The 12,837-nt window shown below is 43.4% G+C and overlaps 1 protein-coding gene across 1 annotated transcript in view; it reads right to left on the reverse strand.

Moving 5' to 3' along the window:
- Positions 1-12,837, reverse strand: part of HTR5A (5-hydroxytryptamine receptor 5A) — a 14,057-nt gene continuing 1,220 nt past the window's right edge. The window contains exon 2 of the mRNA XM_029921114.1: positions 1-1,679. Coding sequence (XP_029776974.1) covers positions 1,347-1,679 — 333 coding nt within the window. The 3' untranslated portion in view covers positions 1-1,346. The remainder of the gene's footprint in view (positions 1,680-12,837) is intronic.

Raw genomic sequence — 12,837 nt, forward strand, 5'->3', positions numbered from 1 at the left:
TTAATATAATTTATTATATACAAAAGAATACATATATATTTATTATAATAATCAAAGATTATTATGATATAGTTTTTGAATTCATGCATTCGAAGAATCAGGGACATAGTGGACCGTGGGCAGTTTTATTGCCCGAGATCTTCTTAAAGTTTTGTGTCATGGCCTAGGCTTTATATGATCATAGAAACACTGCGTTGTCACTTAATGTCTCGACTCACTTATATGGAGGTGTCAATCTGCAGAGGACCACGGCCACATTTTGTCCCGTTTCTGCCTTTCTCATTAGTTACTAGTGTTGGCCTCCTAACCGGCATTCCCACACCAATAAAAAATAGCAAATTACCCAGCCGTCCCTGTGAAGTGTACATGTTTGGTAAATGTGCCTTCACAGTCGTTGGTTATGAAACTTTAAGAAGCCACCAACTTCATAACAACCGGTTTCCTCTAACCTCATGATCCAGGGATAAAGGTCCTTGTCCTGCCACATTTGAATAAACTCTATACAAATGAAACCCATAGAAAAGAAGCATGTTTGACAGATTCTACAAAACCGATTGATTTTTCTATTGTTTGTGTACAGTTGCCTCAGAATGGTGGGGGATATTTGGTGTGACTTTTAGCCCCTGCTCCAAGTTAATGGGTTGAATTTTAGAATAAACTGGCTAATTGGAACATTCACCTCCTCCAGAGTTGAGTGTGTGTGTGTGTGTGTGTGTGCACGCGTGTGCACGTGTCTACCACAAACAAAGCCTTAAAGCCAATATTCACTGGTCTAGTAGCTGTGGCTCTGTACTCTAATACATTGAGACAATATTTGATGGCCAAACACTGGGACAAACACCGTAAGGACGAGGTGTCCTTACCAAGACCACAGAACGGAATGTTCAAAATAAGGACTATTCCACAAAACTTGGAACTATAGTTTCCTACCCCTCGGATGTCCCCCTGATGACTTTAACTCATCGTTTTCTGTCCATTCTCAACCTGTCCATGTTGCTTTACTTCCTCCCTCTCATCTGCTTTGTTTGACTTCTCTGAGGCAGGACGGTGACCACACTGGAGTGAATCTGGGGGAGGAAAGGGCACTTCATGGGCAAGGTCCGTGGCCGGTAGGTGCAGAGTGAGCAGTGACAGGTAAGTTAGGTCAATAAGGTCACCAAAACCTCCTGTGAAGACCCCCATTCCTGCCTGGGCGTGTGGAAGAGAGGGCTAGTTCTGGAGACGACCTCAGAGAACTCCAAGCACTTGCCTCTTCCATGTGGTGCTGCGTATTTATGTGGAAGTAGATAGAATTGGAAATTTCGCTGAGTTACGGGATCGCTCCTTCTTATCCCCGGGCCTCAAGCTCAGTGTTGCTTAGAAAAGAAGTTCTTGAAGGCGCTGTTGTAGTTCTTGTTGAAAGCCGTATAGATCAGGGGGTTAAAGAAGGAGTTGGAGTAGCCAAGCCAAAGGAAGACACTCTTCCAGATGGCGGGGACGTCGCAGGAGCACAGGGGGCTGACGAGCTCCGCGGTGAAGAAGGGGGTCCAGCAGAGCGCAAACACCCCAATGAGAATGCCCACCATCAGGGCTGCTCTCTGCTCCTTCTGTTCCCTCCAGGTGTCCCCTTCTGTCTGGAAGGTGACGGTGGTGTGGCGGACCGTGAACACCATCTCAGGCTGTGGCGTAGAGGTCTTCGCCTGGAAAAGATAAGCAGAAACTTCATGAAGGGTGTCCTTTTTATGCCTGCCAGGCGTGTGTAGCCTGACCTCAGACACTAGGTCCTGCACATCCACTTGAAGAGAAAGCCCTTGGTTGACGGGTGCAGGACACTGGCTACCTGGGGAGCCACCCTCAGCTGCGCAAACATGGTGACAGAGGTGGTGTTTGCTTACATTTGAGAAGTGGCAGGAAAATGGGAGCATCCGTAATAAATATGATGAAGATGAATTCCTTAGTGCTGCTTGTTCAACGAGGAACAACTGAAATAAACCAGTCGTGCTGTCAGTACATGCAACTCAGTGACAAAGGGACACGAGTAATCAAAAGTGTGCTGAATCCTTGTCCAAGCCTGGTACAATTAAAGCCTGATTTCCTAAAATCTTTATAACTTTCTGTGTTCATGTCAATCCTCCTTCAAGGAACTTTCTAGAAGTTTTCTTCTGGTGTCAGTTTCCCACGACCGTTTGAAACAGTTTGCTCACCAGGACACTTACCCCTCCCTCAGGGCTTCATGGAAAGGAGACTTTGATTCCCTGGTGGGAGAGACTACATGGACGTTAGGCACCATTCCTCCCAACCCCAGCACGCTGTGGTCCCCGTGCATTTGAAAAGGAGAATCACACAGCTTTCTCTCAATAGCACACCAACTTTCAGGCAAAGGACCAGGTCAGAGGGTCATTGTTGTTTACCCATTAACCCAACCCCCTTGACCAGTTCATAGCTACATCTATAAATTGGAGTCACAAGGAATCGAGCTATCTGTCATACAGAATAACTTAGGTATAAATAGAAACACTATGGTTAAGGTAATATCAGTCGCTCTACGAATTCTCAAGTTTGCACAATAGCCTTCTTGTTATTGGCTAAAAAAGATCAGCAAAACACCAAGTGTAGTACAATCAAAAAGAAAATCATAAATATTTGAACAAATAGTCCAAAACACTGCAACCCTTAAAAACAGACATAAAACAAGAAGTGAAAAATCTCTTTCTATACCCCAATCTCACCCCGAGATGGGGCCACAGTAACCTTTCTTATATTATTAGTGCATATCTGGTAGTGCATTGCGAGGAATTCATTTATGGAAATGCAACACGACATTTAGCTTTATTTTTCAGCACAAATGGAGAAACCCACCAATTTCTTAATAAAACTCAAACCCAAAGTGGCATCAGGGAAGCTATTTTTACCCCCTTTCCAAGGGTGGCAATTGAAGGAACATTCTGGTCTTGAGTTTAAAACCCCTAAAATTTCTCCTCCCTCTCAGCACTTTTTTGATGGTAACACTGGCCACTCAGGGTTGTGACTCCCCTCTGGGCACCCCTTGCTTCTCTGTAGCACAACTGATATAAAAGCACAACGCTTAAACTAGCCTCATCAAAGGCTCTGGTTTAACAGTAGAAAGAAATACAGCGACACACAACCAGATATTCTGGCTTTTGCGACATGGCACCCTTTTGGGAACCAACCAACCCCTCCCATCCTCACTCCCTGTCTGCCTTCCCTGTGAGCATTAGCTTTTCCAGATTGACTCCAGAAGACCACGCTTAGTCCTTTATGTACGCAAATTCCAGTCACAAGACACAATGAGCCCCACAATGAAACTACCGAGGGAAGGCCAAGCTTCTGTAAGGACGAGAGACGCCCCTCCACCACGTTGCACACTACGTCTGTAGGAGTTTCCTACCCCATAATGGAAAAAGTTGCAAGGTTTCCATTCCGGGGAGCCGTCTTCTTTCTGAACGATGGACGTGGAGAACATCTGCGTCTTTGGAGACTTTGGCCGTCCGTCCACTCAGGTCCAGTCCAACACTCCTTGGGGCTGTCACATCGGAATGTGGCTCAGCAGCTCACCGTTCATCTGAGAGATGGGGTCACAGTGGTTGCTTCTCCAGGTGCAGGACCCACATTTAAGTGTAGGGTTTGAGTGTTTCTATATAAATCCATCTTGGGAAAGGCAGCTAAGTATTAGAAGACAGTTTTATGGACGTCCATACCTTGAGTTGCGGTCCCTGTACAGGAACGGAAGTGCCCTATGGGCAGGCCTGCTTTAGGGGCACGTGGCAGTCATACTGCAAAACCTCGTGTTCTTCCAGGTTGCCCAGGTTCTTGCAGAGGAAGAGCTGTTCCCAAAGAAAACACATTCATTGGATCCACAAGAATCGTCTGCTGTGCAATGGTTCTAATGTTGAGGGAAGCGCGTCCGTAAAGGTATCTCGGGTAGTTTATTTCTCAGTTTGTCTTCAGGACGACTTTGCCCTTGTCAGCAGGGGGTTTCAGCCAATGTTCCCTCACAGGGGTTACATGCATGTTCCTTTCTCACTGAGTTGTTAGCACGGCAGTGAGAAGCCTGCGTCCACAGGCCCTTCCAACAAAGACTCAAGACTCCTGTTTTAACCTTTCTTTTTCTGACCCATGGGAACCACTTAGGGTTCGACTTTAAATTCAAGTTAAATACTTTTTCTGAATACTCTCTTTTTCTGGTTTTCTGTGAGTTAGGAGTCATTTATAAGTTAGTCCTAGAACCCCATGTGTCCCGGGAAAGCACATTTTCTAGGACCTCGCTGTGAAATGTCGGTCATTTTACTGGGCCTCTCTTCATGCAACATTCAACACCAGCTCATCCCACGGAAAAAGGAGAGTCATGGATTCAAGTGGTTCTTCTGGGCCAGCAGAGGCCCCGCCGGGAGGAGGATCTTTGATGTTTGGGAAGTTTTAGGTTTCTGATGTCTCGTGGTTTTGTTGCTCACCCTGTGGCTTTCTGACTCAGGGACTCCTTAGCTCTTTGCTCTCTGCTAACCAATGATTACAATAAGGCACCTAATTGAGTCTGCAGAATAGAACTCTATTAACTACTCTCTCAATGACTCAGCATTTGTAGATTCACAGAAAAAGAAGTAGTAGGGTAAAAAAAAAGTGCACATTCAAGCCAAATTAGACTTTTCTTAATCATCTTTGTCGTACTGTTTATTTAAAGCACACATCTCACAATTTAGGACACACATGACATTTTTCTAAGGGAACACTTAGCCTCATTTCTCCAGATAAGTGCATTCTTTGGGGAACATGTACTTATTTGTCAGAACTCCCATTTTTCAGAAATCGGTATGTACTAAACAATGATTTACTGGGTATCATAAACCCAATACGTTTCTTTAACTTTCTCTAATCATTCAGCTTCACCTTCCTATTAATATCATACATAATTGATCGAATACCATCAGTAGCAGGTACTGACGTTCAGGGATGAAGACTGTTAGAAGTGGTTTCAGGGGCTTTGCAGGTTAGACCAGCCCACTGTCAGCATGGAAGATGGACAGATGAACCAAGATGTTCAAGCTAGAAATGGTCTTACACATTAAGGGAGGGCTCCACACGGAGAAGGGTGAAAACATCCTCGGACTTCCCAACAAACTTAGGAAGACCGGCTGTTCTGTAGCTATGGCGACAAGGAGCCTTGTTTAAATATCTTCCATTGGCCAGGGACAATCCAGCTCTGTGAATACACACTTGCAAACCACAGAATCCATGGCCACCCTCACTTCTAAACGTCAGCCATTTAGGATAGGACTCACCCCGATAAATGCTCCTCTGAGCGCCAGTCAATTGACAGGAGGCTCAGTGAGTAACCTCACCCTATGGGGATGTGTTCACTGCCACCCAGTGCCTGGACTCCACGCTGTCCCCAGTCAGCCTTCTGCTCTGCTCCGGATAACAGTGTTTGACGAGTATAGTTCTTTTCTCACTGTAGTAAGCAATATGTTCGGCTTTTATTTTCTATTTCAGATACCCTGTGGTGGTCGTATGGTCCTTGTACAGTTCTACAGAGTTCACTGAGATCATTTTGAAGACCCTCCACTGGATGCTTGGACCATAGCTGACAGGTGTGCTCGCTGGACCCCAGAGTCCAGTTGCACTCGGAATCTGTGACCGGCTGTGCCTGTCACATCAGCTCCAGCCAGCCCCAATGGGCTCTTCCTGCTCTCTGAATTTTGTTATCCTAAAACTTGTAGCCAAAAGCGTCTTTGATTAAGGTCTTTAGGCTTAGGTCTTTGTATCAAGTAACTAGACCTTTGATGGAGATGTATACTATTTGGTAATTGACTTAGATCTTTGTGGAAGCCATTTACACCTCTTGTCGTAGACGTGTACCATTTGGCAAGTACGTTTATGCCATCAATTACTTATTCTACTGAGACTTGCTCTGCTTTTGCTATTATTTGTCTATATGCGCAAAGTCTGATTTCATAAGGTAGTTTTGTTTGTTTTTCCTGGAGAGCCTTTCTCTCAGTTGAATATAAAAATATAAAAAAGATTGTTCTGTATGGGATTGGCTTGATAAGATTCTAATCCATTCCAAGCCAGACCTGGGGGCTAGTATGTTGAGGGCTGATAGACTTAACACCAATTTGTGGAAAAGCGATTGATCAAACTTTGTTTTCAGTCCTTTACAAAACTTGAGGACATTCCCTGTCCTCTCAGTTTATGAAAGAATGTCAGTTTGTTTAGTTGGTATTCCAGCTCAGTGAGTGTTGGGTTGGTGCTTGTATGACCCCTTGCTAGCACCTGGTCAGGGATCCTTGGGTGCTATTCACAGGCACTAACTGTTGGCCAACCACAGAGGTTTTCTTGCGTGGCGTGGGTTGTCTAAGATAAGGTCTCAACCTTCTTCTTTAGGAACTTTGACTTCCTATTTTAAACTACACTATAATCACAACTTTTGTGCTTTTCTCAACAGATGCCTTTTTAAAAAAATTTTACTTGATGAGGAACTTCTGAGAAGTCAAAATCAATAAATTAGCCCATATAAGAGTCCTAGAAAAGTTGGGAAAACAAACAAACAAACAACAGTAAACAGCTTCCTTCTTTAATTGATATGCTAAGGCCTTAAACAAAATCTTAACTCTAAAATAGTCTCAAAGATTTTGTAACATCCCCATACCCACCCACCTTGCACATCTAGGTCTTGTATATTTCTACCGAGCTGCACCTGATGTCCTAAATGAACTATACTTTTTTTAGGGTTTTCTCAGTAATTCTAAAGCCACATGGTAAAATTGCTGGATAAGAAGTCAAATCTATAGAATTTCCATTAAAGCCCTGGTCTCAAGTTACGTTAAGGATTATAATTTAGAATTTTCCTAAACTTCAGAGAGAAAGTAAAAATAAAAATTGTTATGGGATTTGGAATTTTTGAGAGTATTGCACAAAATTCTTATTGTCTTGGACCACAAGTCTGTATCAGCGAGTGAATTGTAGTACCCTCAGATGAGGAAAAACAAATCCTTAAAAGTAGAAGGATAGAAAAGAGATGAGCTATATAATCCAGCTGTGAAAATTTTACTAAAAATATGTTAAAGTATAAATATAAAATCTAAAAATCAGAAGTCTTTCTTTTAAGGAAGGATTGAATAGATGTTCCAGACTGTAAACTAAATAAAGATAGAAAATAGGCTTCTGGAAACAGTCAAGCAGCATTCTGGTATAAAGCCAGCAGCTGAAGTTTAGGATCTTGCCCTACCTTTCTATAAATGGGCTCAAACTTGAATTATGGAATTAAATAATAAAAAATAAATTGAAAGTGAAATTTCCAATTTAGAAAATATCGATTAAGGGACTAGACATTTCCAGATATCCTTAGAAAATAAATTAGCTAGAAAGCAATACAAGATATGGTTCTCTAGATGAAACATCCCCGAGGACTTCTATTTTCAAAGCTTTGGGAGTCCAGACAAGGGTCCTCGTGAGCATTGCCAACAGAAAAATACTCAAAAGAATCAGTGTTCCATATTGGCTAAAACTTAAAATGACAACTAACTAAAATCTTTCTATTGAAGTCCCTCCATGTAAGACCTTATCACCCAACAAATGCCTACCCTTCTAATCTTCCAAGGGGAGTTGTCTACAATTATAGATGTACAACAATACAGCTTTCTTGTTTATATGGGCATCACCGTAACTGCCATTATCCCCATAATTACAGAACAACAGATCCTTCAGCCTAAAATTTTACAGTTGTCTGAAAAGGAAGCAGAAAATTGACTTGAAATAAGTTAAGGGGAAAGAAAGAAAAGTAGAGAAATTTTTCTTTAAAAAATGGTTAGTTATACCAGATGGTAAAAGAAGGTAATGAAAGACAAACTTGTGGCTACATAGCAAATTTCTAAAGGCTTGAGGGAAAGTAAACTTCATTAGGGAAATTCAAGCAATGAAAACCTTTAATAATGTTGTGTGCCACCTCAGGGCTGGCATTTTAGGATCATTATCAGGAGAATGGCTCTTTGGTTTCTATAACACACCTACAAATTTAATAAGTAAGATCTGCTTCCAGATGAAATGTACCACAGTGCTTGTCTGTTATCAGATGATAGCTGATCTACACACAAAAATACCTGCACTCTGTGTAAGTCTAGACATTATTAGACAAAATGGCAATAGGTCTAGAATCCTTATGGGCAAAAGACACCCCAGAGAGAAAGATTAATTGGAATAGAATGCATCAAGTCCAGATTGATTCTTCCTAGCTTATCATTAATCTGCCTTTTTGTACAAATATGATACTGCTGGGCTGTGCTCTAGGTGGATGAAGTCAACAACAAAGAACTGTTGTCGGTTGAAACCCACCCCTTAGTTCAGTAATAAAGGCTTTGTCCTTTGCTTCAGAGAAATTGCATCACTAAATGAGTCACCACATCTTCAGACCTTATATTAAGCCTTTTAATCTTGTTACTATACATAGTCAATCCCTAATGCTAACCAAAACCACCCACATTATTCTACTAGTTGATTATGATTCATCGTCACGTTCTCTTTCTCCTATTACCACCCACTGGTTTAACACTAATAATGCAACAGCAGTATAATCCTTAGCCAATGAAGTTTCATGATTGTGTTTCTGTAACTGAAATAATGTCCTTGCCCCAAGCAGAATTTGTTCACTCTAGTTTGATATTACAACTTATTATTCTTTGTTGGTGGTGTTTACTGAAAATACGAATACTGTCCAATAATCAGTTTGATATATAACAAGTTCAGTCTTTCTCATAAAATGCAATTTTGCATCAGAAGCCAAATTGTTTAACCACTCAACTGTGGCTACTTCTAGGGCATATAAAATTGCTAAAATAATGGAAGAGAAGGTCTAGAAACTAATAACTGCTATGCTTTCCAGATAGTTCGCTTCTTTAACTTGTTATAGAAGCACATTCTTCGGGCATTCTTTAAAAATGAACAACAAATGTGAATTTCCCGGTCAGTGACCTAATGCTATCTGAAATAATCCTGAACTGCAGTGTGAGGGTTCAGGGAGGATGAGCTCAACATTAGCTGCAGAGAATGCCCAGAAGTAGAAGGGTAGGCGTTGGCTGCTAATCAAGAAACTTGACCAAGCAGGTGAGCACATGAAGACGACTATCTGACAATATACCTCTAGTTTCACTGAAGTTGATCACATCTCTTGTACACCTCTAGTGCTCTTTACCCCATGCTGAACTCACACTCTTTCACGTCAATCAAGAAACAAGATTGGTTGTTCAGTAGGGCCATAGGTTAGGCCATTTCCAGCACTAACTCTCCAATGCCCTCAATGGATTATATCTCCTTACGAAGAGTCCAAAGGGATAAAGCTCTTCCAGGGAAGAGATTCCTGAGAATACTGACCTCATCTATACAAGTCAGACAACCTGATGTTTTCATTAAAAAAAAAATGGTTGGCACATAATGTCTTCATTTAGCTGACATAGTAAATTGTACAGTCTAAGCTCTGGGGGTACAACAAAGCAGTTTAAATGTTTCAACCCAAAAAGTCTTAACTAATAAAATCACTCCAGGGGTGCCTGGGTGGCTCAGTTGGTTAAGCGTCCAACTTCAGCTCAGGTCATGATCTCACAGTCCATGCGTTTGAGCCCTGCGTTGGGCTCTGTGCTGACAGCTTAAAGCCTGGAGCCTGCTTCAGATTCTGTATCTCCTTCTCTCTCTGTCCCTCCCCTGCTCACTCTCTGTCTCTCTCTCTCAAAATAAAAAAATAAAGACATAAAACAAAACAAAATAAAATAAAATAACTCCAGATTTGCTTTTGGCTATCCAGGAAGGAGTCTACTCACTAACGCTAAGCAAGATTTCACATTGTGCCTGTATCAACACTATAGGTGAGATAAAGCTATTTTTAAACTAAAAGAACAGGCAAACTAGCAGCCTTAGGTAGACACAGGGAATCTTTGGGACTGGCTTGGATCAGGACTAGAAAATCTTGGGTCATGACTTGGGAGATCTTCCAGTCCCTTCTCATCATGCTTCTACTTGTTTGCCTCAGAGTTGTTCAATGCTTGGTATCAGAGCTTAAATGCTTCTGCACTGCCCTGCCCTGAGAAGTGACTGCAAATTGTGTTGATTGCCATGCCATCTGAGCATCAGATCGCCACAGATGAAATGTCATCTTCTAGGAGAGTCAACAACAGTGGTCAATATCTGGTTAATCCTTGAGGGTCCCTCTCAAAGCTTTGGGCCTAGAGTGAGAGCCAGAGAACTAAATGTTCCCACAAACTTAGGACAAGACTGCATATTCTACAGCCCAGAGCCAGTCTTAAACTTGGTCTGTTGATCAAGGGCAAGTCAACTCAATGGACTTGTTTTTCACGCCAACCTAGCAGTGCCAGTCCCAGGGCAGCCTTGGTTGGGTTCACTCCGGTAACCCCTTATTGGGATGACAGCCATGCCCCAAATTTAAGACTCACACAGATGATGTCAATCAACATATACCTTTCAAAGTCCCTCAATGTCTGAACTTCTCGCTTCCTAAAAATGCTATTTAGGATCAGTATTCTTCTCTGCTCAGAGAGGTTGTGCCAGCATGGTTCTGCCATGTTCTAGTAAATAATAAACTCAGCACTGTCTCTTTATGCCAGATCTTTGGTAGTGTTTTCATCACCCTTTTTCAAGGGCAAAGACCATCTCTCATGGTGCCAGGTCCCATCTCAGGGTCTGACATAGGTTAGATTCTCAGTAACGTCTTTGGAGAAAACTCAGCAGATAAAGGAGGAAGAAGTATTGTGTTTCCCTGGGTAACACAGCTAGTTGGTGGTAGAACTGTATTTAGAAACGTTGGCACCTGCTGCCATGGAGAAATCAGGAGACCTGGTTTGTAATTACCCCTTCAGCGCAACATGAGGACAGAGGTGGCCCCATATTGTATGTGGAACCCTGGATCATTTGGAGGTCTTGCAAAGCCAAGACAAACCGTTTTTCTACGGTTGTCTGGCAGAGAAAGAGAGAAAATGAAATAGTGCAGACAAATGTGTAAAAGCACAAAGATGTCACAATGCTTTGTTTCTGCCGCCTCCAGAGCAGAGCAGGGAAAGCCTGCATCGCCTGCAGTAAGCTTCACAAGAAACACTGTGACTGTCTTCCTTCCAGAGTCGTGTTGGGTCCTGACTGTCAACCACTTGCCTGGCCGAGGGTCCTCGCAGAAGAGCGTCCACGTGAGGCGGACCCCAGAAGGTGCTCAATCCTCTTGCTCCTCACCTGGGCGTGGGGTGGGTTCCCACACACACGGAAGGTCCAGACGGTTTGACACTGTGAACACTCTCAGCCATCAGTACTCCTCGTTCAGTCTAGAAATCTCATAGGTCAGCATTTCCCAGATTCGGCACTGTTGTCATTTTAGCCTGAGTTATTTTTTGTGGGGGCCGTCCTGTCCTCTGGACAAGGCTTAGCCCCATCCCTTGCCTCTCCATGCTAGACGCCGTTAGCACGCTCCCCCAAACTTCGATATTCAGAAATTTCTCCAGATATTCCAAATGGTCCCTGGAGGGGGCAAATCACCCCTGGTTGAGACCCTTGTTCTGGATAAAATGACAGGAAGCCTCTGGCTCCCTTTCCCTTCTTTTTTCCAGAATGATGCACTCTCTCCTCCATTACTGACACCCCTGGTCCCTCTAAGCTTGATTGACTGTTTATTGTTGGAATTAGCTACTGATCAGGAAAATATGATCACATTCCAGTACCCACAGTAGGTGTCTACCTCCCTCACTAGAGGGAACTCTTCATGGCCAAAGATGACGTCATTGTCATTGTTTCACCCCAACCACCATTCCAATAGCGTGATGTGCTTAATTGAATTTATGTTGTTGTCCTAGAACCCATAACAGAAAATGGGGCTGTGTAGATTCCTGATCTAACTTAGATAGGTGAATTAGGCTCAAGGGATCACCTTGGCAAGGAGTTGGTCAGGGGGGTGCAATTCCCACATCTAATGGGTTCAGTTGTCATAGATTTCCTGACTCAAAATCAGGGTCAGACTATTAAGAGTTAACTAGACACAGGAAGGTGTGGTGGAGAGAGAAATAGAAAAGAACGCTCACTGTTGCTGAGCGATTGTCCTACAGAAAATGCCACGTGTAAAGAGCTGGGGAATTGTCGCCTTAGATTTTTAGTCTCCCCCCGCCCCCAGCTCCTCTGGGAAGGCATACAGGTGGCCCTTGGCTGCACACAGGAGCCTGGCAGGGCTGGGGCTAGACCCAGAAAGCAGCAGCAGGGCAGAGACGGCACCCAACAAACGCAGGCTCTGAGATAGGAGAGACCTTTACCCTCATGCCAGGGAAGGCGATGCTGCAGGATCCCAGACAGTAATCCAGGAGACACTGTATTTTGCAAAACTAGTTGCTTTAATTTGCAAAGAAAAAACCCCGACTGGGTTGAAACATGAATCTGCTTGGCCCGATGTCTGGCAATCTTTCTGCAAAGGCACCTTACTATCTGTCCCTTCCGCCTCATCGAACAGCTTGCTCTAAGGGCAGGAAGCTGCAAGGTTATCTAGTAAAAGAGCTCCAGACACCTGCTTCTTCAGACCTCCTAAAGGGTGTGATAGAGTCACAGAATTTTAAAGCCAAATGGGGCCCCGTGGAAGGATGCCGTCCAAACCCCTCACTTCATACATGGGGAAAAATCCATCAGAGATGGTAAAGACCGGTATTAGCTCTGTGATGCTGAGCGCGTCAGAGCAGAATCGCCTCTGAGGCTTGCTTTCTTCAGCTCTCCCAGTCTACCCCTTCCTCTCCCCCCTCCCCCCCCACCAAGAAAACTCAAAAGTTCACTTCCTACAGACTTTCGAGTCAGTGTGCTGGAGGTAAAGCCCATACA

Source organism: Suricata suricatta, chromosome 2, assembly GCF_006229205.1.
Source record: "Suricata suricatta isolate VVHF042 chromosome 2, meerkat_22Aug2017_6uvM2_HiC, whole genome shotgun sequence".
NCBI classification, from domain to species: Eukaryota; Metazoa; Chordata; class Mammalia; order Carnivora; family Herpestidae; genus Suricata; species Suricata suricatta.